At 47.7% G+C, this 16,807-nt stretch overlaps 1 protein-coding gene across 4 annotated transcripts in view; it reads left to right on the top strand.

The window, feature by feature from the left end:
• Positions 1-12,385, top strand: part of SLIT1 (slit guidance ligand 1) — a 178,975-nt gene extending 166,590 nt beyond the window's left edge. For 2 of the 4 annotated variants that reach the window (XM_053310010.1, XM_053310008.1), the window contains 9 exons: positions 1,274-1,416; positions 3,996-4,089; positions 4,323-4,460; positions 5,644-5,881; positions 6,027-6,157; positions 6,473-6,627; positions 7,109-7,397; positions 9,641-9,852; positions 10,606-12,385. In XM_053310010.1, coding sequence (XP_053165985.1) covers positions 1,274-1,416; positions 3,996-4,089; positions 4,323-4,460; positions 5,644-5,881; positions 6,027-6,157; positions 6,473-6,627; positions 7,109-7,397; positions 9,641-9,852; positions 10,606-10,844 — 1,639 coding nt within the window. In that variant the 3' untranslated portion in view covers positions 10,845-12,385. The remainder of the gene's footprint in view (positions 1-1,273; positions 1,417-3,995; positions 4,090-4,322; positions 4,461-5,643; positions 5,882-6,026; positions 6,158-6,472; positions 6,628-7,108; positions 7,398-9,640; positions 9,853-10,605) is intronic. The other 2 variants (XM_053310009.1, XM_053310011.1) reach the window with 2 other exon arrangements.
• The last annotated feature ends 4,422 nt before the right edge of the window (positions 12,386-16,807 follow it).

Raw genomic sequence — 16,807 nt, 5'->3', positions numbered from 1 at the left:
GCCCAGCATTGCATGAGGCAGGCTGTGGCACCATCAAACCGCTCTTTCAGTTTGGGAGTTCCTCCTGATGTCTCGCCTAAACCTGCTTCCTTGTCATTTTAACCCACTAGTTCTTGTCCTGTCCTCAGGATCAATGGAGAACAAGCCTGCTCCTCCTCCTGACAGACCTTCAGATATTTGGATGACTGCTGTACCTCCCCTGAGTCTCTTCTCCTGGGCGCTTTCCAGACTAGACCCTACAACGGGGTCAGGACATATCTCGGAAGTGGGCTTCCACACTTCCTGCGTCCTGACACTGCAGTCCCTATGCGGACAGCAGGGTGCCGTTCACACTTCCAATGCCTTGCTTCAAAATTAATTGCTGCGAAATAGAGCTAGGACATCGTATATCCGGCATAAAGAAGTTGCTTTTTTGTCGGGTTTTTAGTTGCTGCGAGACTGCTCCCCCTGCTGTTAACGATCCGAATGCGACTTGCTTGAACGGAAGCATTTTGCTGCTGAAGAGCAGCTAGTCTGGAAAATGCCCAGGCTAAACACACCCAGCTCCTTCAGCCATTCCTCACAGGACTTGCTTTCCAGACTCCTCCCCATCTTTGTAACTCCTTTTACTCCAGCATCAGCTTGCCTTAATGAGCAGGGGGTGGGGGGTGCGCGCCAGGACAGGATGGAAGAGAGGCATAACCAGAACTGCCAGTAACCTCTCATTATTTATTATTATTATTATTATTTATTTGGCGGCGGTGGCGGCGCCCCCTCCCCCGCCCCAGGCTCATTAAGGCGAGCCATTACTGTTTAGCTCCATCTCAACCCAGTGCCCACAAAACCTGTTCCTCTGGTGTCCTAACAACAACAACAAAAAATATTTATATGCCACTTTTCAACAAAAGTTTCCAAAGCGGCTTACATAGAGAAAATTATTTATTTATTTTCTCTATGCAAGCCGCTTTGGATCCCTGTCCCCAAAGGGCTCACAATCTAAAAAGAAATATAAGATAGACACCAGCCACTGGAGGTACTGTGCTGGGGCTGGATAGGGCCAGTTACTCTCTTCCTGCTAAATAAAGAGAGAATCACCACGTTAAAAAGGTACCTCTTTGCCCAGTTAACTGGGGTAACCAATCAGCTGTGGAGTATGGGACCCTCTTTGGAAAGACGCCTGACTGCTTTTCACTCTCCTTCTTGGGGCTCCTCCTGAGAAGGCCACAAGAGCAAGATCTCCAAGGAGGAGTAGCTTCTAGTCTCTCCGTTTTGTTAAGTAGCCCTTCACTTTCAGCAGGTGTTCCTGCGCAGATGGATTTGAAGGTCCGACCTGCAGTCTAAAGACTAACAACTGCAACAGTAGCCACTGCAAGAACAGTGGAACATGCGTCAGTGGCTCTAGCAACTACACCTGCTTGTGCCTTCCCTTTTACACAGGTAAGGCAGGCATGATTTTGCAGGGGTTGACTCAGCTGCTTCCTCACGTTCCAGAATTATCATTAATAATTACAACAATATTCAGGATTCTTTGCCTTTGCATTTAATACAGCCAAAGTCCACTTTATAGTAAAACATGCAAGGAGTTGATTAAGGAAAGCAGTAAGATTTTGCAACAGCGTGATCTTGAAGAGAAGTGAAAGGGAATGAAGATTAAAAACAGGCTAATGTTTAGAACAAGTTAACACCAGTGCAGCAATAGAGCAGCCTAACAGAACTTCCCAAATAACTGCACTGGTGTAGCAGTATTTGGTAACTGCAATTTTTGATGCACTCCCCTCTATGCCACCTGAAAATATGTCCCTGAGGGTTGTGCAGCCCTTGAGGACATATTTTTGGAAGGCAGGGAGGTCTTCCTGGGGAAGGGGAGAATGTCAAAATTGCCACTTCTCTTCTGCACCAGTCTAGTTAGTCTGCTCTCTTGCTGGATTGGCGCTCTGAATGTCACAAACAGATTCTAACTTGGTCTTCAGACCAGCACTGAAGGCAGTAGGGATGTGCATGAACCTGTTCGGAGGCCCTTTTATGGGCCTCCGATCAGGTTCGAAAACGGGGCCAGTTCGAAGGCCCCGGGCACTAGTGCTTTAAGGGCGCGGGAGGGTGCACTCACCACTCCTGCTGCTTCCCCCTGCCGGCGCTGTTTGTTCCTAAAAACCTTTGGTGCAGCATCATACCTCCCAGCCTCCCCATTGCCCTCATCGGCCAGAAGTGGCTACTTCTGGCCAATGAGGGTAACGAGGCAGCAGGGAGGTATGCTGCCGCCCCGAAGGTTTTTAGGAACAAACGTCACCAGCAGGGGGGAAGCCGTGGGAGGGGTGGGTGCATCCTCCCCCGCCCTTAAAGAGGCACCCCGCTGCCTTTGAACTGCGGAGGCGCTGTTCCGTGCACATCCCTAGAAGGCAAATGTATAATGAAGATCATTTTTCACACAGAAAAATTCTTTCTAAAGGATCTTTCTACAATACAGAGACTCAGCCTTCACTGTGAAACTCCTTTTATGAGTTTATTGAGAAGTATCTCCACATCTGGAAGTGTACCAAATAACTGCATTTGGGGGGGGGGGTTTGGGGGGGTTAACTAAGTTAAAAAAAACAAACTTTGCAATGTTCTCTTCCTATCTATCTATCTATCTATCTATTTGATTTATATACCACCCCTCCAAAAATGGCTCAGGGCAAAGAAGCTTCATTCCCTTTCACTTTCACTACCTCATTCCTCACCACAGTCAACACCCTGTGGGGATGGCCATTAACTTGGATGGCTTTAAAGGGGGCTTAGAGAAATTCATGGAGGACAGATCTATCAATGGCTACTGGTCTGGTGGCTATAGACCACCTCCAGCCTCAGAGTCACGAAGCCTCCCAATACCAGTTGCAGGGGAGCAACAGCAGGAGAGAGGGCATGCACAAAGCTTTTGCCTGTGGGCTTCCCAGAGACATCTGGTGGGCCACTGTGTGAGACAGGATGCTGGACTAGACAGGCCTTGGGCCTGATCCAGCAGGGCTGCTCTTATGTTATGTAAAATGTGTGGACAAGGCCTGAAGAACTCATAAGCTGGTTAGAAAAGGCAGGGAGTTAACATCACAGTAGAGTCGGATTCCCTGTAGTCAGCAGGAATTTCCCGGTTACCCTGGTGCAGAACTCCCTACCCGCCCTGCCCCCCCCCCACACACACACTGAGCCCCCTTGCTCTTAAACACTGAAGCATGATGCTCTCTTCTCTTGCAAGACAGCATTGGAAGATATTTGGGATATTTTAGCTTTTGGATGAGTAGGCAACATACCTGAAAGTTCAAAGCAGCTGGATAGTAGGCAACATATTTGTTGAACCTGATGCACCAGCCCAAACCACACCTGATATTAAATGCATCCGCGTGCAGTGACAGACTTAGGTTTGCTTGTGAGTAGTAGCCGTGAAGCACCACAATTCAGTTCAGGAGCACAGGATGGAGGTAGAGGTCAGTGTTCCCTGTAACACGGATCCCAAAATGTTGTTGACTACAACTCCCAGCATCCCCAGCTGCAATGGTCTTTGGCTGGGGTTTATGAGAGTTGCAATCAATGACCTCTATGAATCCCTGTTACAGGGAACACTGATAGGGGTTATTTAACTTTTTATCTCAGCAGTGTTTTTCTGTCAAGAAACACTTCCCTCTCCCACAAAGCATTATTTAACCGCCAAAGTGGCATTGCAGGAAATGGCACTTTCAGGATTAAAACAGCCACTTCAGTGGGAAAACAGCAGAGAGATATAGGGGGAAATACCCTTAACCTCTGTGCTGCAGTCCCAATCTGAATTGCGGCCCCGTGCCACAGTTACTCACAAGTGAACTTGAGTCTGGCTACTACACACTGGCACGTTTAATGCCACGTGCAGTTTGGCCCTCAGATGCAAATGCTGCAGAGCCAAGATCTTCCACTCCCTTGTGGGTGCCGACTCAGCCAGACACAGAGAGATGCACAAGGGACATTGGGGGTGAGGAGACTACCTTCTCTCCATCTTTCTCTCCTGCCTGCAGGAGCTTACTGTGAGCAGCTCATGGATGTCTGTTCCCCAGAGCTCAGCCCCTGCCAGCATGAGGCCAAATGCAGGGCCTCCCCTGATGGACCCAAGTGAGTAACTCAGCAACTGCGGGTTGTGCGTGTGTATATATATTCATGTGCCCAAAGAGCTCTGGCAGATTTAAACACAAAAGAACTAAGCAGGGAGCTGGAAGTAGGCTTGGTAAAGAAAGACCTATGGCTGGGATAAGGAAAGGCATGCAGCAGTGGCCACAGCTATGGCCTAGCAAGTGCCCTCTTGCCTTTTGGAGCAATGAGCGATTTCTCCCTGCCTCCGCTTTCAGGTGTGAGTGCATGCCCGGCTACGTGGGAGATAACTGCAGTGTTGACTACGATGACTGCCTGGACCACCGGTGCCAGAACAATGCCCAGTGCCTGGATGAGCCCAATGGGTATTCCTGCCTTTGCACCGGAGGCTACAGGTAGGGGGGCATTAGTTGGGGAGCATGATGGCTAGAGGCCTACCGCAGTCCCCCCTGAGCCACCCACAAAGCTCAACATCTGAATCTCCCTTCTCCTGGAGGATTTCACCCTGCCTCCCTGTCAGGATGATTGGGAGGAAGGGCTGTGTGGGAACAAGCTGTTGCCTGAAGAGTGAAATGGTAGCTAGGCTTAGGGGCCTGGCTGTTTTCAGAATGGTTTGGCGATGCTTCTGAGACGAAAAGAACGCATCGTTCATGGGCCATGGCCATGTACCACCCAGGGTATGCTCTGTGTGAATTCCTCTGCCCAGCACAACAGTGGCTGTGTTGTTCTGTGATTATCTCGAGTATTACAGAGGAACATAGGAAGCTGTTTTATACAGAGTCAGACCGTTGGTCCATCTAGCTTAGTATTGTCTACACTGACTGGCAGAGGCTCTCCAAGGCTTCAGGCAGGAATCTCTCCCAGGCTTACCTGGAGATGCCAGGGTGTGAACTTGGGGCCTGCTACATGCAAGCAGATGCTCCACCACTGAGCTACAGTCTCGAACATCTTACAACAGACAGCGTTCACATGTCATCACCCATCCAAATGGGAACCAGGGCAGCGCCTGCGTAGTAAAGGGGATAATTCATGCCCACTACCACAAGGCTAGTTCTCTTATCCAAATTGTTTTGAACTGCATGACAGGGGAAGTCCTTGCATAGAGGAAAGTTGTGTGCAGAGCCCTGACACCGTTCCAGGCTGCAGCAGTAGAGATTCTGGCTGGACGATACTTTTCTTTCCCAGAGAAGAAGAAAAGAGAGAGCAAGCTGAGTGGAGTAGGCTCAGGGCTGCATGCTGACTTGTGTATGTCTTTAGCAGGTTTATGCCCATCAGACACAGGAGCATTCCCCATCCACTTGAGGGTCCCAGCCTGTGGAGTGAACTGGAGTGCTCCAGTGTGCAGCCACTCACAGGGAAGAGGGGAAACCTAGGCATGCACACAGCTGGGCGGATCCAAGTGTGGAATTCACTCAGTCTGTGGAGAGGGGAAATGGCAGGTGGAGGGTGTGCACTGCCTGAAAAGGGTATGGGCTTCCCCTGGTTCCAGCAGTGGTCTGTATGGTCTGGGCAAGGCCTTGTGGTGTTACCTCTGAGTTGCTTCCTCCAACTTGCCTTGTCTTGTGCTCATCATCCCAGTGGCCAGCTCTGTGAGATTCCACCCCGTGGCTCCCTCCAACCCAGCCCCTGTGAAAGGGCAGAATGCCAGAATGGTGCCAACTGCATGGAGCTGGGCAGCCGTGCTTTGTGCCAGTGCCTTCCTGGCTTTGGTGGGCCAAAATGTGAGAAGCTGTTGAGTGTCAACTTTGTGGACCGGGACACGTACCTCCAGTTCACCGACCTGCAGAACTGGCCCAGTGCAAATATCACTCTACAGGTAAGACCTGGTAGCCGGGCTGCCACTCTCGCCACCATCCCAAAGGCAGGTGGGTATCTGCCTACTCTCATCTGTGCCATTTGTGGGGTTGGTTGGATCTAGCAATTCTTTGCCCTTTGTTAGTTCACGCTCTTGTTCTCTGCAGGTCTCAACGGCGGAGGACAATGGGATCCTCTTGTACAATGGGGATACAGACCACATGGCTGTGGAGCTCTACCAAGGCCATGTGCGTGTCAGCTATGACCCAGGCACCTACCCTAGCTCTGCCATTTACAGGTAGCCCTCCACCCTTGGTTTGTCCCTCAGCCCCAGAGCAATCTTCAGTATCTGAGCAAATTTGTCTTGAAGCTGCAGCTACCTTCACATTGACCGTGGGAAGGGAGAGAGTAGACTTGGGATTTGGTTCATTGCCCAGTGACTTGTATTGAGGGTTAGTGCAGAAGTCACCGAGGGGCTCTTGAAAAAGTAAACAAGGTCGGGCTGAATGTGGGTGCTGAATCTGTATGTTGGAGGAGCTGTGGGGGTCCAACATTAGGCTGAGGGGTGGGTGCCAGGACTCTTTCCCATCCCACACCTCTCTTCTTCCCCTAGTGCAGAGACCATCAATGATGGGCAGTTCCATACAGTGGAACTGGTGACATTTGAGCGGATGGTAAACCTCTCCATTGATGGCGGCGACCCCATGACAATGGACAGCTTTGGCAAGGCCCACACGCTGAACTCGGAGGCTCCTCTCTATGTTGGGGGTAGGTCTGTGACTTGGGCCCAATCCAGTTGGAGAGAAGAAAGAATGTTCCTACTAAACTGAGGCGGGCTGGTCTCTCTGATGCTCCCACGCTTGCTCTTGGAGTGGTACCATTTGGGCTAAGCAATCCAACACTCTGAACTTGGTCTGTTTTCTGTTTGCCTAGGATACGCAGCCTCCATTGTGTAGTAATGCAAGAGCAGCTTTTCTGTTCACCCCAGAATTAGGCCCTTTCAGCTCATGCTGATGTGCAGTGAGAGCAAGTAGCAAAATGGAAGAGGACAAACGGGCCCAGTGCCAGATGGAGGAAAATTTATGTGTGGCTGAGCTACATGGCCCACCCACCAAGTGACTGGCCCCTGCCTCTTGCATTTCCCTGCCAGCATTCACTGCCAAAGATTCCAAAGCTCACTTCCCCAGGACCCTAACCCTTCCTCTTCATCCTGCCCTTCACCTTGGTACTATGGCTCTTCCCCCACTAGGGATGCCCGTGGATGTGAACTCTGCTGCCTTCCGCCTCTGGCAGATCCTGAATGGCTCCAGCTTCCATGGCTGCATCCGCAACCTGTACATCAACAATGAACTTCAGGACTTTACAAAGACCCAGATGAAGCCAGGAGTGGTGCCTGGCTGTGAGCCTTGCCGCAAACTCTACTGCCTGCATGGCATTTGCCAACCCAACACTGCTCATGGCCCCGTTTGCCACTGTGATCCAGGCTGGGTTGGGCCCCATTGTGACCAGCCCATGAGAGACCCCTGCCAGGGGCACAAGTGAGTACCCAGCACCCAAGTCCTCTTTCCCCCTTAGTCTTCCCCTGTAGGGTCATCTTTTTTTGCAGTGCCATATGCAGAGGATGCAACAAGTGTGGTTGAAACTGTATCAGTGTCCTTTCATAGAAGATGGGTTCTGACTAGCAGTGCATTGTCTCTCCTGCCTGCCCATTTCTGATGACACCAGGGAAGGCAGGGATGCACGGTCTGTTTCCCTGTAGGAACAAAGCTGGAATTAGTTGACTTTCGAGCTCATCACAAGAGTCTAGGGTCATTACCCTTGGGGTGGGCTTTAAAGTCAACTCATGAAGTCAACAGGATTCAAGGACAATAGCACATACCAAATAAGCATCTAAAGAGACTTTGCAGAATCTCTGGGGCAAGGGAAGGTGAACAATCAGGAAGAGAGACCCTTTATACACTCTTGTAATAAAAAACTGGTGCAGGATGGTATTCCTGTTGGAGAAGACAGATGGTGTGCCTCACTCCCCTTCTCTCTTGTACCCAAAGTATCAGTGCTAAATCACTGACCCAACACAGTTCTTCCATAGCACTGGTTGCATTCTAAAGGCAGTGCAATGTGTAAGCAATTTAGTTTCCTTAGAGGGAAAGAAGAGGCAGGGACTGACACCAGAAGGACAGCTCAAGTGCACTCAAGGATTTAAAAACCCAAGTTTTTAAATTGTTTTATTCTGGGTTTGGGGGGGCGTGTTGTGATTTGATGTGTTTTATGTGGGGTTTTTTGATGTTTTAATGTGTTGTGAGCCACTCAGAGACCAATTTGTTATGGGGCGGCTAACAAAAAATGTGTATTATTATTATTTCTTGTTTACACAGTCAGACAGGTGTTATTGACTGGTTTGTTTTATCCAGACATCGAGTCCTTCCCAAGGACATGGGATGCCAGAATTTTATTTTCAATTGTTATAGATATCGTCGCAGAATATAGGCTGTTCCCAGTAAAGCTGCTTTTTGTAATTGGCTGATGGTGATTTCTGTGGCCCCTGTGGTGTTGAGGTGCTCTTCAAGGTCTTTTGGAACTGTACCCAGGGCGCCAATTACCACTGGGATTATTTTGGTCTTTTTCTGCCACAGCCTTTCAATTTCAATTTGTAGATCTTTGTATTTGGTGGTTTTTTCTATTTCTTTTTCTTCTATTCTGCTATCTCCTGGTATTGCTGTGTCGATTATTTTAACTTGTTTTTCTTTCTTCTCGACTACAGTGATATCTGGTGTATTGTGTGGCAGATGTTTGTCTGTTTGTAGTCGGAAGTCCCATAACATTTTTACATCTTCATTTTCTTCAACTTTTTGAATTTTATGGTCCCACCAATTTTTGGCTACAGGTAGTTTGTATTTTTTGCAGATGTTCCAGTGTATCATCCCTGCTACCTTGTCATGCCTTTGTTTGTAGTCAGTCTGTGCGATCTTTTTACAACAGCTGATTAGGTGGTCCACTGTTTCATCTGCTTTTTTACAAAGGCGGCACTTGCTGTTTGTTGTGGATTTTCCCACTTTTGCTCTTATTGCATTTGTTCTTAGTGCCTGTTCTTGCACAGCCAGTATTAAACCCTCTGTTTCTTTCTTCAAGTTGCCATTCTTAAGCCATTACCAGGTCTTGGTAATGTCTGATTTTCCACTTATATTGTGCAAATATTGACCATGCAGGGGCTTATTTTTCCATTTTTCTGCTCGGTTCTTCTTCTTGTTGTTGTTATTATTATTATTTATTATTATTATTATGAGTGTCACAGAAATGGTTGCAGGTCCCTTAGCAACCCCTTATTATTATTAGGAGTGTCACAGAAAGGGTTGCAGGTCCCTTAGCAGCCCCTGACACAATATGGTGCAGAGGTTTCAAAAGGAGAGCTGGTCTTGTGGTAGCAAGCATGACTTGTCCCCATAGCTAAGCAAGGTCTGCCCTGGTTGCATATGAATGGGAGACTTGATGTGTGAGCACTGCAAGATATTCCCCTCAGGGGATGAATCCGCTCTGGGAAGAGCAGGAGGTTTCAAGTTCCCTCTCTGGCTTCTCCAAGATAGGGCTGAGAGAGATTCCTGCCTACAACCTTGGAGAAGCCGCTGCCAGTCTGTGAAGACAATACTGAGCTAGATAGACCAGTGGTCTGACTCAGTATATGGCAGTTTCCTATGTTTCCTATGTTCCTATGAGACGCAGTTCCAACTGCAGCCTCGTCTATCCTCCTATACTCAGGTAGGTTTATTTCTCACTTGAACTGCAGATGTGTTCATGGACTCTGTGTGCCCCTGGATGAACTCTCCTATAGCTGCCAGTGCCAGGATGGTTACAAGGGAGCTTTGTGCAACCAGCAAGGGGAGCTCCACAATCCATGCAAGAGCTTGCAGTGTGTTCATGGCCAGTGCCAGATCTCGGACACAGGCGAGGCCTACTGTGAATGCAACGGGGGATTCGATGGAGACCTCTGTGACCAAGGTCAGGCAAATCTCCTTTCCCACCCTAGTTTTCCATGTGCCCGTTGCTAAGGGCTGCGAGGGAACACTCCCACCTCTGCCTGGAGCCCCACACATTGGCTGGCAGTATGAAGTTAACCCAGGTATTTCTGCAATGAGTGGCAGAAGTCCCAGGAAGAGCTCTCCTAGATGCTGTTTCCTGCCTAGTAAATTGCCTGGCAACTGTAGCTTCCCTCCCCTCCTCCTGCAGGAATGCTTCAGGTCAGCGGCCAGCACTGATGCAAATGGGAATCCCAATCTCATTGGTCCCACAGAGCAGATGGTGTTGAGCTACACCCAGGACAAAAATGCACTCTCTTCCTTTAGCCACAGTAGTCACTGCCTTGAGGGAACAGAAGCAGCAGAGCTATGACTCCCAGCTATTCTACAGCCTTGTTCTTGTTGTTTCATTGAGTCTACAATCACTGGCTCCCTTCCATCAACCGCTACCCTAACCTATACTTCCACTGGAAGCAAGGACTCCCTGCTGATCAGGGCACTGGAGAAGAGAGATCCATCCAGTCCCCACTGTCTGCTGTTCCCTCAACGCTTTAAGACTATGGGAAGGCAAGGTTGTCCTCATCGCATGGTTACTGGGTATCGGAATGCATAACTTAGCTAGCCTTAACCGGAACTGCTCAACCCCACTGTACAAGCTAGTAAAGCCCATCACCAGGCATTGCCTACGTGAATGGGCCCTTTAGACTGACGTCCGCCTTTCTGATGTTTTTTGCAGAGTCGGAGTGTCGGGGCGAGACTGTGCGTCATTTCCAGCAGATCCAGCGCGGCTATGCCATCTGCCAGACCACACGCCCGGTATCCTGGGTGGAGTGCCGGGGATCATGCCCAGGCCCCGGCTGCTGTACAGGACTGCGCCTCAAGCGCAGGAAATACACCTTTGAGTGCAGTGATGGCTCTTCCTTTCTGGCAGAGGTGGAAAAACACAGCAAATGCGGCTGTTCCCAGTGCATGTAGCCTCCAGCAAGGGACAGGCCAGATCCAGAGACCAGTGGGCCAGGGCTGCCCTAACAGAGAGGCCTTGGGGACATCCTTGCCACCTCCTCTTGTCCCTGTTGCTGCTTGGGGGAAGAAGGGTCAGCGGGTAGGACATTCAGTTTGGCAACTGAGCAGCTCCTTTGGCATGGTGACCGTGGCTCTTCTGGATGGACCAGACAAAGGTGTAGATAGAAGACTTTTGCTGGAGAATCCAGCTCAACAGATGTATTTATATCCAGCACAGACTCTCTCTGGGGCCACTCTTTGTGCACAGTATGAATTCTTGTCAAGCCTGACCATGCCTGTTCGTCTTGCCCAGTGTGGTGCCCTGAGTGGCCATGCCCACGGCTTATGACTGGATGCTATCATTTCATCTTTTTGTCATTTTGCCTGGTGTCGGAGCTGCCAGTCTGCACCATGCCTTTCTTTTTTGTGGGGCAGTTTGGCTCCCCCCCCCCCATTCCCTCATTGCTGAGTAGCCACTCACATTCTTGTTCTTGCCACCCACTCCATTGCAACTTCATTTCCTGTTCATGGGGCTGAATTGCAAGCAACACACAGGCAGAGGCTACAGCTAGGATAAAAGTCAGGAGGGATGTGTGCCCTTACAGAACTGGAGCACAGAATTTTATTTTATTTTTTAATAGCTGAAGGGATTGCATGAGCAGCTACTTCTTACCCACCTGATGGTTGCAAGGTAGTGATTTTAAAAACAAGCTTAAGACTGCAGTGGGTCATGGGTTCAGGTATGTGTCACTTATTAGTAAAAAGGCACCAGGCACACTCCACCAGTTACCATTTGCTTACCTGGGAGTAAGCCCTGTTGAACACAGTGGGCCTTACTTCTGAGTAAGTATGTATTGGACAAAGGTTGGAGTATCCTTGGCCAATTCTCTTCCCACTATACTTCCACTGAGTGGGACAGGGACCCAGTTCTATGGCCACAGTTGTCGATCTGGCACTTTCCATGACATGAATTAACATCAGGGAGAAAAGCAGGTTTCCCTTGCTCCACCCCTACTCACACCTTTCACCTTTCCACAGTACAGATTTGTCTTCTGTCCAAATCCCAGCTGCTTTCTGTAACAAAAGATCTGGATACCAAGGGTGGTGCCTGTTCTGCAATCCACCAGCTGCCAAATCTAGGATGATCATTTTTATAACCATCATGTTCACATTTGCCTGCCTTTCGGAGAGGCAGAGGGGATAAGAAATGAATCGCATGTGTCTCTTGCACTCCGTTTACTGTGGCATTCATATTCCAAAATGCAATATCATATATTTGGGCCCACCCACATAATACCCTTGGACTCCTGTAAGGGGGAGCAAGGTAAGGTGAGTCAGCCACTGCCTACACCAGAAGCCAACTGCAGGCTCCCAAATCAGGTGATAAAGAACTTTTGCCCACCTGTGGCACAGATGAGATTAGGCCTGTGCTATCTTGGCAGCATTGAAGGGAATAAGGTGAATCTCCAACATTTAGGCATTTAAAATAAACTAAGCTGACAGTGTCTCCTTTTTCTCTGTCTCCAAATCCCTGTTTGAGAGGGGGATATTATTATGATCGACTCAAGAAAAAAGCTGCAAATTGGTCAAAGATACATTGGATACAACTTACTCTTCCAAGGAAGAGTTCTGTGGAACGTTCAAAGTATGGGCCCCTCATAACTATCGTATTGACCACTCTTCAGAAGCAAAATCATGACATTAAAAAAATAAAATTCTGCACAAGAAAAGCTGAATCCTCTGACATACATTATGTACATCAAGCAAGTTTGCAGATTATGTACATTATTAATCTGCTTCTACTAGTTGCGGGGGCAGGGGCAGGAAAGAGATATACAGGGTGCTGAAGCTGCATGCCCTGACCACTGGACCTGTTACTCAGCCACTTACCCAGCCCTAGTGTACAGGCAATTGGGTCATTCACACAGTCAAAAACCATGTTCTACCTGGGTTTGGGATCTGTGTGCGCTCCCAATTTTCAGTTGTGTGGAAGCAAGAGGAAAACCTGGGTAGAAGTGGTTGTGTGGAAATAAGGTAGGAGAAAACGCAACCCGGGTTTTCCTCCTACCTTGCTTCCACACAACCAAAAATTGGAAGTACAAAACAGCTCCCAAACCCAGATAGAACACGATTTTTGATTGTGTTCTCTACAATCTCAGATCCTGCAACTTTTAAGACCTAGAACACCTTTGCTTTAAAAACACCAACAACACAACCGAAGACTTCCAGGATGCAAATCTGTACCAGTCACTCTGCCAGAATCCAGTTGCTGAGAGCCCCCACAATCTCTGGTGCCACCATGAAAGCTGGGGCTCTACTGGTCTTGTTTCCAGGGCAACCTCCACAGTTTCAGCTATAGCTACCTGTTCATTGAAAAGTATGGCTCCTGTTTTCTACAAGAGGGCCGCATAAAAAGGTAGCTCCTGGGATTGAGTGTGCTAACATGTGACACGAGTAGTCTCAACATCCCAGCTCTCTTGACCATTAGGTTTTCTTGTATGCTGGATACCAGGCAGGTAACTGGGACAAAAGAGTGGGCAACTTGTTGGGAGCGTGCACTCAGAATGCTTCCAGGTGGATTATTACAAACACCTATGTGTTCTGTCAAGCCACATGCGGAGCCAAAACAAGAATAGCCATGGCCCTCTTGGGGGGGGGGGGGGCGGTGACTGGTTTGTACAGGTCTCTGTAGAGACCCCTGTTTGTAACTCTCTGCTTGTCATGCAAAACCTGCTAACATTACCCATTTGATGAATGGAATAATAGTTGCCTGAATAGCAGGAGGGCTTAATCTGCCCCCCTGCATGCCAGTCCTAAGAGCTTTGTTGACAAATTCAGCAGGAAACACAAAAAATGTCACATCAAATCTGAATATAATGCAATTTGCAGGGGCCTTTTTCATCTGCCACCACTCTTACAAATTTTGGTTTTAACATGCGACTGTATATTCTGGGCAAACAGAATGTTAAGTGTATTTTGCTTACCACTGAGAATGTGCAGCTTTTAAAACATCCATTTGTAAGGTTCCTAAGTAAGTTACAGTTACACAAAATAAACTAATTAGGGCTTTTGAAAGTTCTTAAAACCTCACACATCTAGTAAAAACAATCATACATACCAAATGGTAACTAGCTGTAGGTCCAAAGGCTCCATCATGTTACATGGTGTCTGCCACCTCAGTCTGCAGTGTGGCAGTAGAACAGCTTAGAGTGGCTATGTTAGCCATGTAATGATCACGCTTGAAATTACTGCTTCTTTTGGCCACTTTACACCAGTCAAAACTGAGTTCACAGTAGCAAGTTTGGGCTTATCAGTAAGAGGAGCACAGTAATATATTGTAGTAAATACAGATTTCAAAACTTGGAATTAAAAACATACGGCTAAGTAACAGCTTGACCCCTGCTGCATGCTTTCTCCCATTGGAAGACACGTCCTGACCCAAAGATATCCAGGTGCCAGCTATCTGGCCTCAGGTCATGGTCTGATGGTTAATCCCCAAGACACACTTGGTGCATTCTGTGTTTGTGTATCCCAAGGCTGGTTTGGGGTGAGTGCTGGACTGCATCACTTGCTGACCCTCTTAGAACACCCATTCACTGGTGCTAGGCTGCTCCCAGATGCTTCAAGCTTGCATGGCTGTCTGCTATTGCCCCATTCAAAGTTGGAGTTCTGGTGCAGCCACGTTGCAACATCTTCCACTGCGCTCCTTACTTGAGCGATGATTATAGCAAGGTTTGCTCATTCACTATTGATTCTGATTTGCCCAATCTAATAGCATTATGGGAAATTACCTCCTCTCCTTAGACAGCAAATGCTCTAGGTGCCCAGACGAATGGTACTAGCAACCCTCCCCAAAAAAAACCCTTTATTGCCATCTTTAGGGACAGCTCGGGGTGTGCACCAGGTGATTTATGTGAAGAAAGTCTTTTGCTGCCTGTAGTAAGCTAACTTCTAAATTTATCTCTATACAAAATATGTAGATGCCAACATATATTTATATATTTGTATTTGGTATAGTATTTTTCTACGCTTGAAGGATGTCAGACAGCATCTCTCTTCTATTGACAGGTGTTTCTGTCAGCTACAAACCAATATCACTGGTTTTGCTAATTGTGGTTACTGATTCTCACCACTCTGTGGTAGGTCATCCAGGGAACTTGTGGTCAGCTTTATCTTTAGATGCGGCAGTATTGTTTTAGATTTTTTAAAAATTCTCCATGTTGTCTTCCATGTGAACATGACATTAGTTCCTCCAGAGACACCAGGCTGGTCTCTTCATTCCCTTCTTTAGCAAACTAAAATCTGCTTCCTCCCTCTCCCCGAATGATGGCCCCAGTGAAATCTGCTGCTTCAGTTTTTTTAGAAAGTAAGAGGTAAAGAGTTGTCCCTCCTTCCCTACAGCCCCTTGACATTGATGGGCCTTGGAAAGGGGCAGACATCTGTTTCAGTGCTGCAGTCTGTTAACTCACACACCCCACCAAAACAAGCCTGCTTTTTAAAGAGTTCTTGCTTTGCAACTCCTTGGATTGCACAATAGGTGTGTACAGGGACTCCCAGCATTCATTCCATGCAAGGGCTTCAGAACAGGTACTAAATGGTCAAAAGGTGCACTTGTGGCCTTGAACACATATGTGTGTCCAATGGCACAAGTACACTTCAGTATCATTTAGTATCCACTCATGTTCATGCTTTACTGGCAAAATTCATGCTGCTTTCCTCTAGTTAAAGTTGCAAAGAAGAGTAGGAAGCTGTATCTTTAAGTCAAGGGTCTGCTCTATAGCTCATGGGGGATACCTTTGGTTTTGCCTTTTAAAAGTTCTGAACCAGTGAAATGCACTGCTTGGTGCTTGGACACGGAGCCACAAGCTCTGAACTAGAAAGCGTGAACCTTTACATGCACACAAGGGCTTATATGTTAGCAACAGAATGTTTACACTTTTTCTTTTGAATACATGCCCATGAGGCTGCATCACACTCTTTGAAATGCATATTTTAAACAGTCAGTTTCAGAGAGAGGCTTGTCATACCATGCAGGAACTTCTGATGAAGAAAATTTAGTCATGGTGGATCATGACCAGAGAAGTTTACACTGTTGTGGTCTCCTTGTGCCTTCTCAGCAACACCAGTATAGAGTGTGCTAACACACCTTAGCTTTTTACTCCATTACACAAAATTGATTTGCACATATGCATCAACCTCCACGCAGCTGCACAGGTATTTACATAAGTGTGCCTCTTCATATACATAAATTGGCAGATTGAATATAAAATGTCCCATTGTTTGACTGAAGTTTAAACCATCACCTTGAGTCCAACATCCTGCTTCAGACATAAATCAGATTCAGGTGCTTCAGAGGAAATGTGGCACTGGTGTGAGCTTTGGCATTCCATCTCTGAGTTTCTTACTTGTATCTGAACTCCTAGGTGGTGCTACGATCATCACTTCACTTTTGTCACAATTTTTTCCTGGCTTTCTGAGGAGAGGCTTGTTGAGGAGAGGAAGGAAGTTATCAGAAGTTACAGGAAGTTACCATATCTTTCAGGAAGATACAGGAAGTTACCATATCTTTCCATTGCTTTGGCACAGTTTGCATGAGACAATAAGCCAGAATGGTATAGTAGGGTCAGATAGAAGTGAGCAAATCCAGGTTCAAATCTCTACTTGGCCATGACACACACTGGCTGAGTTTGAGCCAGTCACTATCTCTTAGTCTAGCTTAGTCCACAGAGCTGTTGAGAAAATACCAATGGGGGAGAGGGGAGAACCATGGACAGTTCCTTGGAGCAAAGTCAGCACTGAAATGTAACAAAAACTGAGGGAGCAGATATACCCCCAATAAGACTCTTCAGGCTGACAGCATTGCCATGATACCAAGGCCTGGTTCTAGTACCAACCAACCACAGAGTGGTGGTGGGCCAAGCAAAGGAGTACTGAGG

Source organism: Hemicordylus capensis, chromosome 3, assembly GCF_027244095.1.
Source record: "Hemicordylus capensis ecotype Gifberg chromosome 3, rHemCap1.1.pri, whole genome shotgun sequence".
NCBI classification, from domain to species: Eukaryota; Metazoa; Chordata; class Lepidosauria; order Squamata; family Cordylidae; genus Hemicordylus; species Hemicordylus capensis.
This window is presented reverse-complemented; position numbering and strand designations above follow the sequence as displayed.